Source organism: Mycena indigotica, assembly GCF_014461135.1.
Source record: "Mycena indigotica strain 171206Taipei chromosome Unknown Mind.scaff0013, whole genome shotgun sequence".
NCBI lineage: Eukaryota > Fungi > Basidiomycota > Agaricomycetes > Agaricales > Mycenaceae > Mycena > Mycena indigotica.
The window spans coordinates 1,914,590-1,933,060 of record NW_023503012.1 but is presented as its reverse complement, the minus strand read 5'-3'; the positions used below and the strand labels follow the sequence as shown (position 1 = coordinate 1,933,060).

Genomic DNA, 18,471 nt, shown 5'->3' with positions numbered 1-18,471 from the left:
GCGGTCGAAAATATGACTCGACAGTTGTATTGTGTTCGCAAAAGTTCTTGCACCTCGCCCTTGAACTCGGGGCCGCCGTCGAAGGAGATGACGGGGATACCGCCGAACCTGCAGATGAGCACTTCGTAGATAAATTTGGCCACGTAATGGGAGGTAAGAGACTTAACGGGTCGTGCTTCTGGCCATCCAATCGTCGACTCTATCGCATGAATGAGGTATTTGAGGCCGTTGAGGCCCTCACGCATGTGGATGCAATCCAACTCGAAATGGCGGAGGAGCGGAGACTGCCACGACTCATTGAACGGGAGATGGGGAATCCTCTTGATGGACTTTTGGCACTCGATACATGATCTAACAAAGAACGAGATGTCAGCGTACATATTGGGCCAGTAGAACCTGTCTCTTAGCTGGGCGTAGACGGCATCACGGCCTCGATGGCCACATTCGTTGTGCGCTTGGGCCATAAGTTCGCCGCGCTTGCTTGGTACGTCGATGACTAGTCGCGGAAGTCGGTCCGAGTTCTTTTTCGGCGCCAACCAAAGTCGGTCCTGGTGGAAGAGGAAGCGCCGCGCGCGTTTGAGAAATTGAGACTTAGCTTTATCATTTGAACAATGCGGGGGGTACTCTCCGTCCCGCAGAAACCTGCGCAGCTCTATCCAGAGCTCGGGCGAATCATCGTCCGGAACCCCGTGGACGTGTCCCTTGTTTGCTTGAGATCCCTGGTCTGTGAGATCTTCGAGGGGGATACTTTGCGAGTATCCTTCACGACCTGTATATGTCAGCAGTACGGATTCCTCTCCGAGTTGGAATAGCGACTCAACTTCGAGAGGAGCGCTCCTTTGTAGGAACTCCGGCAACGGTCGGGTGCCCTCGTCATCGTGCGTACGCAATAGCGCGGCGATCAGAAATGATCCCCGGGCTGTCGGATCGAAGGCCATGCCTGTCTTGGGGTTTTCTGGAAGTCGGGGCACCGCGGTCGACAACGACTGGCGGTACATGGTGAGGGTTTCGTCCGGGGCTCGCCAATAGTTGGCTAAAGATATCTGCAGATGTGTATGGATCGATTCTAGATTGGACTTAGCTTTGGCGCCTATCTGGGCTTGTGTCTCGTTTAGCATGGCGTCCAAAACGGCTTCAGAGTCGTCTCCTTGGTCGTATAGATTGTCTTCAGGCGCGGGCGGTCTGCGGGATAGTGCGTCTTCAATCTTGAAAGATTCCGCGCGCACATGATGCCATTCGAAGTCGAATAGTCGAATATAAGCAACCCACCGCAGCATAGGCGCGTTCGGAACGTCATCGGGGGCTGAAATCATCTTAGCGAGGGAGGTTGCATCGTACTCTAGGCGGAAATGTACTCCCCAGAGATAATGCCTCATTTCCTTGAGTGCCCGGAAGAGACCGTAGACTTCCGTCTTTGGCTGCCCGTAGTTTGCCTGCGCCGTTCCGAATGTGCATGACCCGTAGATTGCAGGGTGTTTCTCGCCGTCTCTGACTTGATACAGTACCCAGCCCGCTCCCATCCAGGAGGAGTCGCATCCAAAAAGGAGGAGGCCGTCGTCGGAGTCGCGTGGCTTACGGCTGATGGCTCGGGCGGCGTCATAGTCTAGTCGGATCAGAACTGGGGTGCTGGTTATTCGCTGCTTGAGGATGTTGATAGCCTCGACGGCCTCTGCGTTAAGCTGGAATTCGGTAGTAGGGTTTCGGAGCAATGAAGTAAGCGGCTTAGCTATCAGCGAAAAACCACGAATCCACCGGCGGCTGCCTCCGGCGAGGCCGAGGAAACTTCTGAGTTCGGATATTGAAGCCGGTAATGGCCAGTCGAGGACGCGTTGGACAAGCTTCGGGGCTATCTTCCAGCCTTCGAGGGAAACGACCGTGCCAACGATGTGGAGGTCAAACGCGGCCAGTACTGTCTTTGCGCCAGATGCGGTTATGCCTGCCTCGATAAGTGTGCCAAGGAAGTCGTCGAGATTCTGGGCGTATTCCCAGACGAAACGTCGGATGGCTGGATTGTTTGGAATCGGCTCATCGTTGTAGCGGCTGGTTGGCCCTTTTACACCCGCATCATCGAAGAAGGCGCGGGCCTTGTGAGGCGCTATGGGCTTGAGCGCATGATCGAATCGCCGATTGAACTCGTTCGGTGCATTCGCATAACCATGCGCCATCGTTACTTGTTGTTTGGGGCCCAACGGGGAGTGAAAGGACTGCATCGCACGCGAATTCTCATGTATCCAGACCGCGTCAAAACCTGAAAAGAGATCGGCAATACCGTAAATTGCGTGTCCAATAAACGACTCAGCGAATTCGTTTATATTGGGAACCATGGCTGCGTCCAAGATGGTGACAGCGTTGAGTGGCTCGAGGTTGAGTATAACGCGGACTGGAGGGTCCGAGCCGGGTTTCTTGGCGACAGGGAACATGGCGCATCGATAGCTCGACACGCTCGGCTCAAATCTCCCGTCTCGCTCGCCGTCTGCGATGACCTTTCGAACGGCTGGCTCCAAGGCTCGGGGAATGCGGATGGGTGATGCTTGCCACGGGGTATGCTCGATGGTCGGAAACTCATAGTCGGGGTAATATTTCCTGGAAAAGAAGCCTTTTTCTGCAAAGTTCCACGCAAAGGCAGACTCACGGGTGACAACGATGAACGCAAGGAGATTACTCTCTTCCCCCGTTAATATCCCTGCTTGAATATTGCCTAGCATCGCCTCCAATCGCTCGCGGGTGACGCGTTGTCCGAACGTCAAGTTCTTGTAGTCTGGTGGATGTGTTGGAAGGGTTGTTGGTATGGCGCGTGGGATCTCGCGGAAGAGATGCTTCCGCGGATCGGGCTGGAAGGTCGGTACGGGGCGAATCTTGCGTGCCACGGGTTTGTACTTTCTCTTGGCGACGATTGGCGCCTTGGCGCCGGCGCTGGTCATGTAAGTACGGGTATCGGAGAAGAGGCGCGTTGTCCACGGTGTTGGTACTACAGAGTTGAGGTCAACTCCGGTTGAGATGGCGTAATTAGTTAGAATAGAGTCGAAATCTGTAGAGGGTGAAGAATGGAATAAGAAATCATGGTCGGAAAACTCAGCGTTTCCCATCAGTGCTTCGAGGGATCTTCCCAGAGTATTTGCATGGGGCGCGGGGAAGGTCGGTGACGCGGTCCCTAGCACCAAAAATCCTCCCCTTCCGGGAGCTCCTCGACGTAGGCTGCATGGTGGGAATGATCCGCACCACGCGTCATAGCGATCGCGTTCCGCGGGTCGGCGGGATTCGTGATGGAAATGCCAAGCGTGGGTTGTCCTCTTCTCTCACCGTCCTTCCAGAGGTACAAGCTCACGGCTCCACCGCGCTCGTAGTCCAAGCGGGCGCAGAACCACTGGAGGAATGGCTGCCCCAGAATCAAGTCGTGGGGCCCGAGTTCTTGATGTGAGACGAAGAGGTGGTGGGAGAATTCGTGCTGGCCAATTCGCAACGGTACGTCCGTCGCACACCCTCGAAGTTGTTCTGGGTCGCCATGGATGCCCTTCAAGGCCCAGCGCGTGCCCTGATAATCAACTGCGAGCGAGCATCGTGTAGGTACTGAAAAACTTGCCAGATTCAATTCCGAGCCTGAATCTATCATCGCTCTCAACTCGACGCCGCCCACCGTTACTGTCAACGACCCCGTAGTCATCGCGAAGAACCGGCTTGTGGGCGGGGCCTTGGCTACCGCGTTGCTGTAGCGGACAAGGAAGTCCTCGAGCTCATAAGATGGGTCGACCACCATTTGGCGCGGCTCGCTGCTCTCGATCTGGGCCGAAAGCCGAATTAACTCGTCAGCGTCTTGAAGAGAGTACTCCGCTGGCTTGCTTGAGTACTCGCGCTTGGCTCGGGTCTGCTCATTCATCAGCTTTTGCAAAACGGGGCTTGCACCAATGATCTCGAAGATTGGCAACGAGACGTTCGTTTTGAGAATAGTCTCTAAAATTCCAGGTGGGTTAGCGCGTTCTTGAAGCACAGATGTAATGTGAAACTTATCTTGTGTAGGCTTGTTTGCATCTCGCATGACGACATCTTCTCCCTGTCCGCCCGCTCGCGGCGCTCGTGCATTCTTCCAACCGTCCTTACGATTAATCGGGTTTGGCGGAGTCGGAATCTTGTTGTCGACAACTGGGGGCTGTGGTGCTTGTGTTGCGGGCACGTTTGGCACGCTTGGGGGCGCTGGTTGTTGATGAGGCGCTCGAGTTGCGGGTTTGGGCGCTGGAGCCACGTTGGGGCGCTGACCGACTGGATTGTAACGGTTAGTGTCCTTTCCGCTTCTTGTTACCGGGTTCGCTAATTGCTCGTCGTAGCTGAGCGAGGAGACAGCGAAGAATTCGTTGTCTAGAACTTGCGAATTTCCGAATGCTAGTCCAGCAGAATGGGTCGCGGCGGCTTGAACTCCGTCTGCGCGCGCTCGCATATATGACGAAACTCCCCCTCGCCATCCTTGTGGGGTTTTCGGGAGGTCAGTGCCGTCCATCTGGACGTACCTTTGGGTGTTGGGGTCAATCTTCACGAGCGCTCGCTCGATGAGTTCGCGCATTTCCGGACAGTATCGCGGGTGAAGTTGGTGAGTACCGGTCTTCCCGCAAACAAAACAGCGCTTACCAGTACTTGCAGCTAGCTGTCTCTCTGCCAAATGGAGCCGCATTTGCTCCAGCTGGCGTGTCAAATCCGCAATCTGTGAGTCTGTCGAGGTCGTCGGCGCCTCTTGCGTGTGTTCTTGGTTCGGGCGCTGCTGGATTTGGATCGGCCGCGGCTGCGCAGCTTGTTGCGCGGGGAATTCTGAGGTGAGTGCAGTCTCGATACGATTCCCAAACTCATCGAACTTAGCTTGACTTGGATTGTAAGTCTTCTCGCTCCACGGTTCGAATATCAACGAGTCTGGGTCAAAGCGTTTCTTCAAGATTTCTACTGTGGCAGATAATGTCGGGGCCGTATCGCGTGTTCGGTTATTAGTCGGGGTGCGTTGGTAAAACCAATCTTTCATGGTAGTCGGGATGCCGCTAACAAACATATAGTTTGCGGTCTCTTGGGTGATTCTTTTCTTCTTGACGAGATTCCCCGACATGCGTAAGAACTCGCGATAATAGGTGTCAACGGCTAATTTGTTCGAAAAGGGGGACTTAGCGGAGTTGGACTGGCAAAAGTCCTTCAATTGCTGCTCGGTGTAGTTTTGGGTTGCGTCCTCGTCAGGATAGACAGCGAGGAGTGCCTTTGACGCTGCTGCCCAAGTCCTGCCGGATGCCTCGACGTCGATCTCCGGTATGTATCGAATAATATCCTTGACTCGGTCGCTGGAATATTTGTAGATGTGGTCGACGAGCTGGTCCTTATCGACGATACCAGCCTGGATTCCGCATTCGGCGATCTGATTCAAGAAATCTTTGGCGTACTGCCCATTGAATTTTGGGGCATTTTGCGAACGCGGAACCGGCATGGGAGTATGTAGGGTAGCGGTGGCTATCGGTGTGGCCATGGTTGCTAAAATTCGAGGTGAGTATAAAATTAGGGGTCAAGGATGATAACGCAGCGTATGTAGCTCTCGATAGCGGAATACCAGCCCCCTCGCGGTGGGCTCCACTGAAGAAGGACAACTAAGTCCAAGCGAGGACTAGATGTGGGCCGAGGTCGTACCGAGTGCGGCGCTGCGGGAGGAGTAGATGCGCAGGGTAGATTAGATAAGATTTACTTAGCTTTTGCAGTAATCGTAGAACTCGGGCTCGATGTAGCGCTTTCTCGCGCTCACTCTGACTTTGAGATGGGGGCAAGAAGTAAAGGATGAGATGCTCTCCTATTCGACACATGAAACTGTATCTACGCGATCGAAAGGGGGTGATACAAAAAATGAAATAAGTACTGAGTCCATATGTAGGTGATCGTCCACTCCGTCCACACTGCAACCTGACAACCGGGCTTAGGACAAGTCGAATAGGGTGTACTCGCTGCCGCCAACAGCATTAGCATCAGGTTGACCAAGCCTGAGCTTGTTCCACCCCAGTCCCGCCGAGTCGTCAAGCGCAGGCGCAGAAGAAGATTCTGATATGATGAGATAAGAGGGGGAGTTGAGAGAAAAATGAAAAAATGTTGAGATGAGGAGGTTGGTGGAGAAAATGATGGCTGTTAACGCCCGAGATGCGCGACGCGTGATATGTGCGTGACCGCAGTGTCGACGTGGCGGCCACAAGGCACTACCACACCGGCAGATTGGCCGACTGCGTCGCCGCGGAGGAACTGGTCCCCAATGGCCTCCCGCTGGGCCTCGGTGAACGGCATATCGACGCCCTTGAACGCCTTGAGCGTCGCCTGCTTCATCGACTTCTCCGCCGCCACAACACCCTTCCGCTTCTTTTTCGTCGCTCCGGTGCCCGCACCCTCGTCATCTGCTTCTGACCCTCTGTCGTCCCGTTCCGCCCCGCGTTTGCGCTTCTCCTTGGCGCTCTTCTCAGCAGCCTCCTGCTCCGCCTTCGTTGGGTTCTCCCATGCCGCAAGGGCCTTCTCCGCCGGCGTTGCGTGCTTGCAGTGACGCAGATGCGCAGCCATCGCGCTCTTCTCCCCGTTGGCGTCCTCGTCATCCACGATGGTCTGAGCTAGGGCTGCATTGCGTTAGATGACAGAAATAGTCGGTGGGTACTGCTGGCGCACCTTCCTCAAACCACGGCTCCTTCTCAATCCGCTTGACCTTCCCAATATCCTCGATATCGTCCTCGTCATCCGACACGATCTCCAGCACTGTGCCCTCGGGTTTGCGGGCAAGGATGCAGCGGTAGTGGGTAGCCCGATGGTGGGAGTCGTTGATCTTCTCCGCACTTCGGTGGAAGGGCTTCCAGATGGGCCCAAGCTTGGGCATCGTGGCAGCAGACAGGAAACGTCAGCGGCGAAAATTGCTTTGGCAGCGTGATGACAGCGTGACAGATCCATATCATGACGATCATTAAGGCCTATTAAGGGTCTGCCGAAAATCTCCAGGCCAGCTAACCCTTATCACTATCACCAATTAAGGCCTTAATTGAGCTAACCCTTAGCACCTTATCTACAACACTAGAACCTAGACACTTAACCAGGTGAATAACCTATGGGAACACCTCCGACCTTATAGGTCTGGAAAGAGGGGGGTTCTCTAACTCTGACAAATGTTTGTGGAAGAGTCATAACATAGGCTCATTTAATAACAGAAATAATTACAACAAAAATGGGTATGATTAAATAAAATGTTCATTTACTGTCTCAACTTCTAAGACCTATCATATCTTATGCAGAGTTAGACACAAGTTTATGACTGTGAATTTTCCCAAGCTTATTGTCAATAAGTTCTATCTGCTCAACTTGGGAAGAAAGTTGAAACAAGGGCCTTGCACATTCCCAGAAATACTTTGCCTCTATCAAGTTGCCCATTGCATAGGCAATTTCTCCAAGATGCATCATGCACCATGCTTTCTTGACATGTATATCAAGTGTTGTAAAACCTTGCAGTGCTGTCTGAACCAGATTTTTAGCATCAGAGATGTCTGATGGCATAAGATAGACTCCTAAATTTTGTAATGCTTCATACACCAAAACCCACTGTTCAGTTTTCAATGCATGAGCCAACAAAACTATAGGCCAGTGCATTGTTTGATAAGGACGAGTCCACTGAGCATTTTTGCTGAGACGTTGAAGAGACCAATTTGTTGCTTCACTCTGTTGTCCCCAACTCTTCTTGAAACTCTCTATAAGACTTGTATATGCCAAAGACTCTGCTCCATTTCTCACATATAGATCAGTCTGTAGAATCTGACAAAGTATCACATTAAACTTGTGCTTGAGATTTTTATAACTTGTAGACACCAAGTCTAGTTGCTCCTGAATGACATCAGTGGGGTGCTGCAAAGCAATAGCAATCTCCACAAGATCCTTTCGAACAGTAGCAGTAGTCCAAAGGTTATTTGGATCTGTGCGCTCAAGAATAGCATGGCGAATTTCCCATGACTTGTGATATTCAGTTTGAAGCAAATAAATTTCTGCAATAAAGTTTAAAATTTTGTCCTCAACCCAGGATCCAGATTGTCCAGAGCATGATAGAAGATAAAGTGCTTGTTTATAGTTTGTCATTGCTTGAGAGTACTTTGCAAGAGGCATCAGGCATAACCCTTCAATCACTAGGCCATTTGATTCATCTAAAAGGCAAGCATTAACCCTGCTCAACTTCTGCATTTCCAAGCTATACTGTCGCCCTTCAAGATATTTGCCTTGTGTCCATTTGAGCATTGCAAGAGCATAGAGAGAGAAGATCTCTCCTCTGGCATCCTTCACCCTTTGTGCCAATGACTTGGCAGTCAAATGACAGTCAATTGCTTTGAAGACTTCTGAACGTAGTCTATAGATATCTCCTGCATAGTTATAAAATTGAACTAAAACATTAGGTTATATATTGAAGGAAGTGAAAATGGCTTCTAACCTTTCAAACTGTTGTCCTTAAAGTACTTGAAGTACTCAAGTGCCTTTTGCATCATGATACCTAGCTTGGAGAGATCAATGTCCCCAGAGCACAAGCGCAGTGTTGCAACCATGTATTCAACTTCAAGTTCTGGATTTTGTGGTTGTGAAAGTAGCTGAGGAACCAAGCTCATCAAAGATGTACCACTCCGCCGACGTGCAATGCTAAAGCGCTCCAGTAGCAGAATACCATGAATAATTTGAGCAATCTCTTGATTATGCAACTGAGACTTCCAGTGAGCTCCCCACCTGAGTGAGCTTTGAATATTGGCAAAGCTCGAAGAAAGCTGGGGAAGCATTTCAACTCCTGCAGCTGTTCCAGAAACATTATAGTATTGGTCCAGTGATGCCACATAGTATTGCACAAATGGCATGATCAGATATCCAGGTGCTAGATGCACCTTTTGCATATATTCTGCTATTGGTACTAAAACCTTGATTTTCTTCTGGGGGGTAATATATACCAGGGAGGTTTGCTGTAAAGCAGATATGCATGGTAGAACATTTGATAATTGATATAGCTGGGACAGCTCTTGAACTTGTATTCCATCTGGGAGCAATGAAATAATAGAAAGGAGCGTCTGTGCCTCAGGAATGGCTGTGATCCTGGTACTAGACAGTGATAATGCAATAGATATATCCAGATTGGATGCCTTGTCTATGCCTTGGGATAGGATGGAGGTCTTTTCTTCTCCCCACCGCAATAATATGTTGGAGGCCCCCTCTATGTGAACTGCAGAAGCCATCAGGCTGATGGCCAAAGGTACCAGATCTGTCAAGTATAGTAGTTCATTGAGCACCTCTGATTCATATGTGTCATCTGTAATATCAAGAAACATATGTTGGGCAGCAGTCATTGATAGTGGGCTTAGCGGAGGAAGAAATGGTCTAGTCCACAGAATATTCTGTGGACGCTCTGCACCTCTTAAAGTAACCTAACATTATTGAGAATTTTAAATTTTTAACTATGTGAAAGGATATACGGACAATGAGTGATAAACCTTCAATAGAGACTAATTGAGCTAGAAGCTTTTCAACATTGACCTTAGATTTTGGGATTTCCCATGGTGTCTCTAGATTATCTAGAATCAAGAGGACTGGAGTATGAGAGCAAAGCTCTTTTAATACAAGCTGCTCTTGGGAGGAGGGGACTGTTTTGAGCTGTAGTGCCAGGGCTATCAAATAAATGATATCATCCTTTGTACTTGCAGTATTGCAGGGTACAAACAGACGATGGTTTCCAAACTTTGCCACAATATCTGTATTGTGAGCAATTGCTTGGGCTAGTGTTGTTTTCCCAATACCACCAGGGCCCAAAACAGCTATATGAGCTGGCTTTTTCATCAACTGAGAAATAATTGAATTTAGCTCCTCATCACGTCCATATAGCAATTTAGGCTCTGGTGGGAGCATAGACAAAGTATGGGAACTATTAATAGGTGAGAGTATTAGTATCTCAACAGATATCAAAAGTGCTTGTATACCTTGATAAGGATATGTTAGAGCCTGAATAGATACTTTCTGTCTGTAACAGAGGAAAAAATCAGTTGAAAGTTAAGCCTTGATTAAGGGTCATTTACCTCCAAATGCATTTCTTGAAGTTTTCCTATAAGCTCTTGATGCTCAGAGCCCTCTATGAGGTGTAGTTGTTGCACTTGTGCGAGAATGTTAGACTTTGCAAGCTATACAAACCACCATCAATACCAGGATGTCCAGAGGGAGTGAGCAATTCATTCAGTGGCTTACCAGAAGTATATTTGTAGCATTCTCTAGTTCTTTTTCACACTCTTTACGTTGAAGAACAAGCTCTCCATGCTTAAATAGCCTTTTGAGGAATTTTTTCTTCCCCTGTTCCTGCAGAAAAGCTTGTATCTTGTCAAGGGTGCTATTAAGAAATTAGACCATGGCAAGCTCCAACTACATGAAATACTGTACACAATAAAACTCCCCAGCTCATGTGTCATATGCAGCCCAAGTCCTGTGTCTGGTGGCAGGGCTATGTAAATTGCTGCAACAGCCTGCAGCAGATACGACACCCTTTCCATTATCTTACTACAATCATCAGCATTTTGTTTCAAATCCTGTCCCACTCTCAGGTGCTGCATGTCTCGAAGGCAAAGGACACACCTGGTATGATTCTAGAATGCTTTGTGCTGTGGTTGCAATTGGTCGAAGGAATGGGTGTGGTGAAACACTGGATAAGGTGTTCAGCAGTTTGGTGGTGTTCAGCAGGGCTTGCAGGACATCTGGGCGAAGAGTGGAGGCCATGGTGACAAGGGTGTCTTCCCTGGGTTGGAGGATTTTATATACTGCTGCAGTCAAGTTTGTCAGATGGGCAATGGACAGTTGGGCAGGATGACGACGGAGCCTGAGACAGATATCGATCATGCTGGATGTCATGACTCTTGCTGAGATTCTGATTTCTCCATTGGTATCAAGGCATCGGAAATAGAGACAGGGAGTCAACTTCTGCAATCCCACACTGGGAATTTGAACAATTCATCAGTGTGCCACTCATTCGACAGATGATATATAGAAGCAACAGAAAGTCATGATCAGGAGGTGTCTTGGGGAATGGAAAATGTCGATAAAGCACTCAGTGGTCATTGCAGAGTCGCCAGGCAAAATTGAATCATAATGATGAGAAGCCAAGTGCCACGTCACAGCTGTCACCGACTCACGGCTTCATCTCTCTCTCTCTCCACCCTCGGCCGAGCCGCTCGCCGTCCCGACTCTTCCCGACCACACGAAGTCGCGACGATCCTAGACCATGACAACGGGAAGATCGCGCGGCGCAAATCCTGTCGTGTGATCACTTCTGCTCCCGAAACCACTCATTTCGCCTTCCTTCTCAACAATGTCGCGGGCGTCGTCACCAGCAACAACGATTCTCAAGCATTCGAGCCTTTTCATGCAATTGCAGCGAGGTGCATTCCACGGACAACCACCGCCGCTCATTCCCGCGTTGTCCCTCCCTAGCAACGCGACAACCCGCCAACGCTGATCTGCCTGCCATCGTGCGACACTATATTACTATATAGCGAGCACCGAGGTGGTGCACGGGCATCACACCACTCTTCCTATCCCCCATGTCGCGTCTCGCACTCACACTCGTTTTCTCCCTCCACGCCCTCCTCGTTGCGGCCCAGCTGTCTGTCTTCTCCTCCACGCGTCACCCCCGCTAACCTAACTCACAGTCCTGGCCAAACGGTCCGTTTCAGCTCCGTGCTGACTGGCGGCATCGACGGCAGTGCGTTCTTTAGCCTCCCTTTCTTTGCAGAGCGCTGATTTTTGAAACAGCCACCGGGGACTGCCTCACCGCAACCAAGAACGCGGATGGCGCGGCGGTCGTCGTGCAGCCCTGCGGCAACAACGCGACGCAGCTTAACTCGTGGCTTGTGCCCAACGGCGCTGGTGCAGAGGGCCAGATCCGCATCTTCGGGGACAAAGTGCGTGGTATGTCAGGGAGTGGCGATGGGCTAAGGATGCGCAGTGTCTCGATGTGAAAGACGGGATCAATGCAGACGGCGCCAAGCTCCAAATCTGGACGTGTTCTGCTGGGAATACAAGTGCGTGGCAGTATCTCCTGACAGGAACACGGCGCTCATGTACCGCCAGATCAGCTCTGGGTGCCGGGCGGGTACGAAATTCCTATCGCGTGGTCTGGCAAGAACAAGTGCATCGACTTGACGGACGGCAAGACTACCGCGGGCAACCAATTCCAGGTCTGGACTTGCGACTACGGCAACGCCAACCAGCGATACAACGTCCTCGACGTTACAGAACCAAAGACGTGCGTCGCGCTATCTTATGGCAAAGTGTGTCTGCTCACCTCTCTCAGCCGTACGATCCACGCCAAAAAGGACACTACAAAATGTGTCACCGCCTCCACACACGCTGTGAACGCTTCGGTGATAATGCTGCCATGCATCCCGAATGTGCCCGAGCAGGCCTTCTTCGCGCCGTTCCCCGGCCAGCTCGCCGTCGATGGCCCCTTCCTCATGAGCAACTCCACAGTGCGCGACCCCCGCTTCCTGTGCGTCACGCCCCAGGACGACAAAGCGACGACCGACGGCACCAAGCTTGTCCTTGTCGCGTGCGACGAGGCGGGCAAGAAGGCCGACCAGCTCTGGGGCTGGGCACCGTCGTCGGGCACGATAAACAACGGCGCGTACGGGAAGATGGTCATGGACCTGACGGACGGCGCACTCAACACGGGCACCCAGCTGCAGATCTGGTTTGGGAACATCTTCTCCGGCGCGGGGGAGAACATCAATCAGCAATGGGTGCAGACGTTCGTGTTCTGAGCACAAGAACTCACTCGATAAACAAACACGCTTTTGTCGTCATAATATACTTATCTGTTAGTTATATCTTTGCAGACATCATCCATCACGACGTCACACAGCGATGGTGCGATTCCTGTCTTTCCTCTTGACGACCATCTTCTCCCCGAAGAACGACCCACCCACGATCCATGACGGAGCCGCGAATCATAGCTCGAATGGAGGGGGAGGGCTGCGTTTACCCTTTGGCGGGAGGTTCCGAACCTTGAGCTTTGAAGGGCTCCGGATTCGCTGGTACGGTACTGTAGTCAAACGGTCGTATCGTCACTCGCTCATGGTATGGGCCCTCCGTGTACTTGTCATCGTGAACTAATCCTTCACTCGCGCCACAGCCGTCAGGCTCAGCCCAACGGAGTCCGAGACGCATTTCGGACTCGACTCAGAGACACCCGCATTCCTGACTCAGATCGGCCTGAGCGACAACCGGCGCATAGCTTTTGCAGAGCACAGACACTGGCACTATGCTTCCTATATTTACTCGGCCCCCGTTGTTTTCGCCATATTCCGCCAGCGCACGAACGAGATTATTCAATGACTCGACTGTATCGGAGTCGTTCCGCATGAGGAGGAGGATGGGTCCGCGCGGTTAGCCAAAGACATGGTGCGTATTCCCTTTGCTGGTTACATCGCAGAGAACAGACAGTATCCTCCTCAGATTGACCTTCTCTCCGTTGGTTTACGCCACCAGCACACGACGCTAGCAAGACCACATTATAAATGCTTCGACAGTACGTACTAATAGTCGTCCGAATGGGTATATGCTGTCCATGCCAACCACTCCCCTCACTGGTAATGCCTCGGCGGCGGCCTCAACCCCTCCCTCGCACTCCAAAACCAGCCCGTCTGTGGGTTGCGCCACCAGCCCGGATACCTGGGGTTCTGCTCCGTAAACCCGACGGGCACGACAATCGGCTGGGGCGCCAGACTGGGGAACGGTAGCGTCTCACTTGGGCGCAGCTGCGGGCCCAGCATCGCCAGATGCGCGCGGCGCAGCGCGCGATACGCCTGGAGGTTCGCCGTGGCGATGGGCGGCGTGCTGTACGCCTCGTTCCCGTGGCCTAGAAAGCCAGTCATTAACGGTCATTTGCCGCTGCAGAAACGACACTCGCGATGCATTGCTTTGGTGCTGTTGAGCACTATTGGGATCCTCGGCGGCGCGCCAACCCATATCCACGCGTCTGGGACGATCCAGGTGATGCTCGGTGTGCCGTCTATGCGACTCCATTTGCGCGTGTCAGCGGGCTGGCGATGTTAATAAATCGTTAATAGGTTAAAGTGAAGCACGTACTCTCCCTGCAGCCAGGCGTGCGACGTCAATCCAGCCCTCCTCGTAGTCGACATCCACAACCATGCAGGGCTTCAGCTCCCGGGCCCTGCGCGCATCGTACCGCTCCCCTGCCGCCAACGCCGTGGCCTCGACCTCGCGGCTGCGTGTGCTGCACCACACTATCATCCCCAGGTGCAGCTCACTGACGTCTTGGAAGGGCGGGAACATGCGGTGGACTCGAGGTTTGCAGCTCTCTTATACTCTGCCTGCAGGCTCATCCGCCCACTCTGCCATATCCATCTGGCAGCTGTACATGCCGATAGGCTTTCTCTTACCGTCCTGCGACTTTATTCGCAGGAAAGAGGGCTGCGCCTGCGCCTGCCACCCCGAATCCCGCTGGAAAGACTCGTTATGAGTTGGCCAAACAGTACGGCCAACTGAAACCGGTCGCAGCCGTTTCACTTGGGAGGGCGTCGGAGGATATTTATACATTAATGCGCTACCTCCTTTGTTCTATTCTTGCATTTTGACGCGGGTGAGTCATGAAAAGACCAGCCGAACAGCGATTGGCGTGCTGTTGCACGAGCGTCTATTTGGAAGCGATATTATAAATTGCAGGCCTCCCGACTATGAATTTCGGCGTTGGGACAGCCCAAATATGCCACTGTGGACACCAGCACCCACTTCGGAAACAGTGGCCGGAACTGCAACCTCAGGCCCTTATATGATATATCCTCCCCTACCAAGTCTCGGAGTCTGCTTATCTCTCAAGCTTAGACTTATCGTCGACGGCAAGAACAAGAAAGAGTCCGATATGCAAGGTGTACTACAAGTCTACAACAAGACGATAGGACAGTACATAATCACATACAACAGCTCTACCACAGCGCGCGCCGTGAGGAGGATTATGCAAAAGAAAAAACGGTCCGTATATGGTCCAGTGTCAAGTGTCTATACGAAACAGCTCGTGTGCGCCTCTACAACAGCGCCATCGCAACAGCGACTGCGCCAAGAACAGCAGCGGCCGACCCATGCACGCGCAGGCCCAATGCGGAGGACGGGGCGCCGCCGCTGGGCGACGTCGACGGCGCACCGCTGCCGGAGACAGAGCGCGACGGTGAGGATCCGGGCCCGGGGCTCGTGACGGACGCCGCGCCGGAGTTGGAGCTGCGGAAGGAAGAGTCAGCCTTGGCTCGCCGCGGGGTGGTAGAGTGAAATGAAATGTGAATGAAGAGGAATGGAACAAGAGAAAGAGGCGAATAGACTCAAGCGCCGAGGCTTCCCGAAGGCAATGTCGAAGGGTAAAGGGTAAATGCAAGTGCCACAGCACATGCGGCAAATGAGCAAGAAAAATGGAAGCGGGGAAAAGAAGAGCCGCCACGCACCCGGATGCGCCCGCACCGCCCGACGCAGCAGGCCCGCTGCCGCTGCCGCTCGCGCTCGGCGCGCTGGACGCGCTGGCGGCGGGGGCGATGCTGAAGCTGCTGCTCGTCGCGAAGACGTCGTTGATGTTCGTGATGTTGACAAACTCGATCGTGTACCCGTCGCTAGCGGAGATGCGTCAGTCAGGGGTCCAGAGCACACGGAGGGCGCGTGGTGATTCGCGCAGGGCCGGGTGGGGCGGTGGGAACAGAGCGGGAGGGAGTCAACCAACGCACCCAGCCTCGACGGGCGGCAGTGTCACCGTGATCGTGTTGTTCGCGGGGTCGACGTTGTTCGCGATGGCGAGCGCCTCGTTGAAGTTCGGATGGAGCAGCTCGATGGAGAAGACGCTGCGCTGGGTTAACACAGGGCAGCACGGGAGAGAGCGGGCACGCACGGGTCGTCGGAGGCGCTCGTCCACGTGATGGTCGCTGGCCCGCCGGACGTGAGGTCGCTGGGCGTGTTGACCGAGATGGCGCTGGTCGTGCTGGCGAGCGCGGCGAGGAGGACGGCGAGGGCGGTGCTGCGCGATCGCAATTGCCAGGTCAGCGACTAGTGTTAGGGCGGCAGAGGGAGACGCACGAGAGCATGCTGGAGTCGAGGACAAGGACGAGGGAAGGGAAGGGTGCGACGGGGCTGGTGGGAGGCGAGCAGAAGAGGTGGGTGAAAATATATAAGCGCCGGGCAAATGCCGCGTGTCGGCGTTCTCACGCTACGTCATAGCTGATCGGAAACGATTACGTGGGCGAAGCCAACGCCAAGGGACCTGGACCGAGCAGCCTTCTGGCAGGTACACCTCTTGCTGCGTCCACATATGCATGTCGCCGTATGCGTTTAGCCCAATATGTCCACAAAAAAAGTCCCCATTGCCCGTCAAACTTCACGTTGGCAGACGTCGTCAAGTCGTTCTGGGCCGCTCCACACGTTGCAGATGTCCCTGTCAGAGAAGGCGCGTCGCAGATATTAGACACGTGGTTTATGGCTTCTCACAAGAATTAAGCAAAATTCTCCCAGAAAGGAAAGAGAAAGTTTGTAACAATAATATATTATACTAGTACCAGGTTTAATTGTCCCCATTAAGAAACTCTGTGAGCGTGTTTGATACAAAGTGCTTCCAAACTTTTGTCATTAACAAAACTAATTTGTTGGGCTAAGCCCTTTAGAATCCATAACCCACAAAGTGTTGAAAATAATACAGTCCTTCTACATATATTGTGTTAAATGGCACAAGCGTAACAGCAATTGAGTTGAATAATTGTGATTACAATATTCACCTTGATAGACACTACTCGACACATTAGATATATTCTATTCCACATTGAATTGGGATATATTGAGATTCTGTCAGGCTTTAGGTCAGGCCGTGCAAGGCTTCTCTTGAGAAACACATGCCCAGAACAGGACAGACAAATTGTTAGGCTCGCAAGCAAAGCGAGTGGGGTAGAATTTAACCAAAAGAGCCTGTTAAAGTGGTCCCTTGCCGATGTCAGTGTTGGAGTCAAAGTGGGTCATGAGGGCCTGATGAGTTGGCAATATCTTCCTGCACAGATGACAAGTGGTACAATAGACAATAATCTAAGCGATAGAGTACGGTATACACCCTGAGGACTCAGAAGAAAACTGCAGGATTTTTTTAAAATTTTAATGAAGGTAATAATGGGTGCAAAATGGTGATCTTTATTGATCAGAACAAAAGGTTGTAAAAATGTCAACTAGATAGGAAGAGAAATTCAAACAGAAAAATGCTTCTCAGATTGTAGTATAAAAAGGTGTGTTAAGTGCCGTGCAAGAACTGAATGTAAGTAACGGACACAGTATGAAAAACGGCCCCTGAAGGAGGACTTATTTGTAACAAATCAGGTACAAAACAATGGAGCCGATTATCACACAAATTAAGGGCCCTTATTTGACTGCACATGACTGGGAATTACCTTATTTGGTAATTTGTGAGTCACATCAGGGGCTTGGATTTGAGTTCAATGGGGCAACCGTTTTTGGCAGCAACTTTTCACAAATAAATCCTGCTTTGGGCTGCTGTTTTTGTGGGAAACCCCGGTGTGTTTGCGTCCCAATTAGGATTGGTCACATTTTACAGGTTTTCTTACCAATTTAGGACTTTAACAGCAGTGACCCAAAAATGGAAGTGTGGAGCAAATCAATTGCTAAAGCCAATGCCAAACATGCACATACATTCACATGATGAAAGTCTATGTATATGACATATATAAATAGTTTAGTTCCAAGACTCTTGCAAACTCTCTGATTGATAAATTTAAGTTGACATTTCTGCCAAGCAGTTCAGAGACCACCCAACGAGAGTGTAGATAGCTCACCCAACAACAGCTCTAAATGATGAAATAACTTGAGTCAAGGCCCTGGGTTGAAGCTTTGTTGACCATTTGATATGGCCTTGGTTTCCAGCCCAGTTGATCAATGCACACCAGGGTTTAGAGTTGGGACCAAGGGTTGAAATACTTGGAACAAGCCGGATTGCTTCAAGCAATTCTCTATGAGGGGTGACCTCCTTGTGGTTAGGAGGACCAAACAGCTGTTTAAACTGTTGTGCAGCCCCATATGCATCTACTTTGAATTCAACAAATAGTTTGAAATTATTGTGCAAGGTGACATTGAGCTAGAAATTAGCATTTTAGTCATGAAGGTCTGGTCTCTTGATATTCATGAGAGACTCACAGCCTGGGACAATCCATTAAGGGTAGGTGTGAAGATTTCACTATGCAGAATCACTTCAATAATCTTTTCAATATGGATTTCTGCAATATTAAAAGCCAGCAGGGCATCTGAAACTGCATCAGCTCCTGATTTAGAGCCACACAGTGTAGCCAGAGCAGCATATGCAGGTGGATGCCTTTGATTGAGAAATTATCAAGAAATTGAATTACTAATACATGACTTACAATATATGGGTTGAATGTAATTGGGCCAAGCAGGGAG

At 51.3% G+C, this 18,471-nt stretch overlaps 2 protein-coding genes across 2 annotated transcripts; one reads left to right on the top strand and one right to left on the bottom strand.

The window, feature by feature from the left end:
* Nucleotides 1-11,573: 11,573 nt before the first annotated feature.
* Nucleotides 11,574-12,791, top strand: MIND_01282000 (uncharacterized protein; the record flags this gene model as incomplete). The annotated part of the gene is made up of 6 exons (XM_037369291.1): nucleotides 11,574-11,635; nucleotides 11,682-11,734; nucleotides 11,785-11,933; nucleotides 11,978-12,053; nucleotides 12,103-12,277; nucleotides 12,326-12,791. The coding sequence occupies 6 exons, from the start codon at nucleotides 11,574-11,576 to the stop codon at nucleotides 12,789-12,791; spliced, it is 981 nt and encodes a 326-aa protein (XP_037214497.1).
* A 2,283-nt stretch (nucleotides 12,792-15,074) lies between these two features.
* MIND_01281900 (uncharacterized protein) lies at nucleotides 15,075-16,109 on the bottom strand (the record flags this gene model as incomplete). Its single annotated transcript, XM_037369290.1, has 5 exons — nucleotides 15,075-15,264; nucleotides 15,483-15,644; nucleotides 15,756-15,869; nucleotides 15,917-16,042; nucleotides 16,102-16,109. 5 exons carry the CDS (start codon nucleotides 16,107-16,109, stop codon nucleotides 15,075-15,077), a joined length of 600 nt encoding a protein of 199 aa, XP_037214496.1.
* Nucleotides 16,110-18,471: the final 2,362 nt, after the last annotated feature.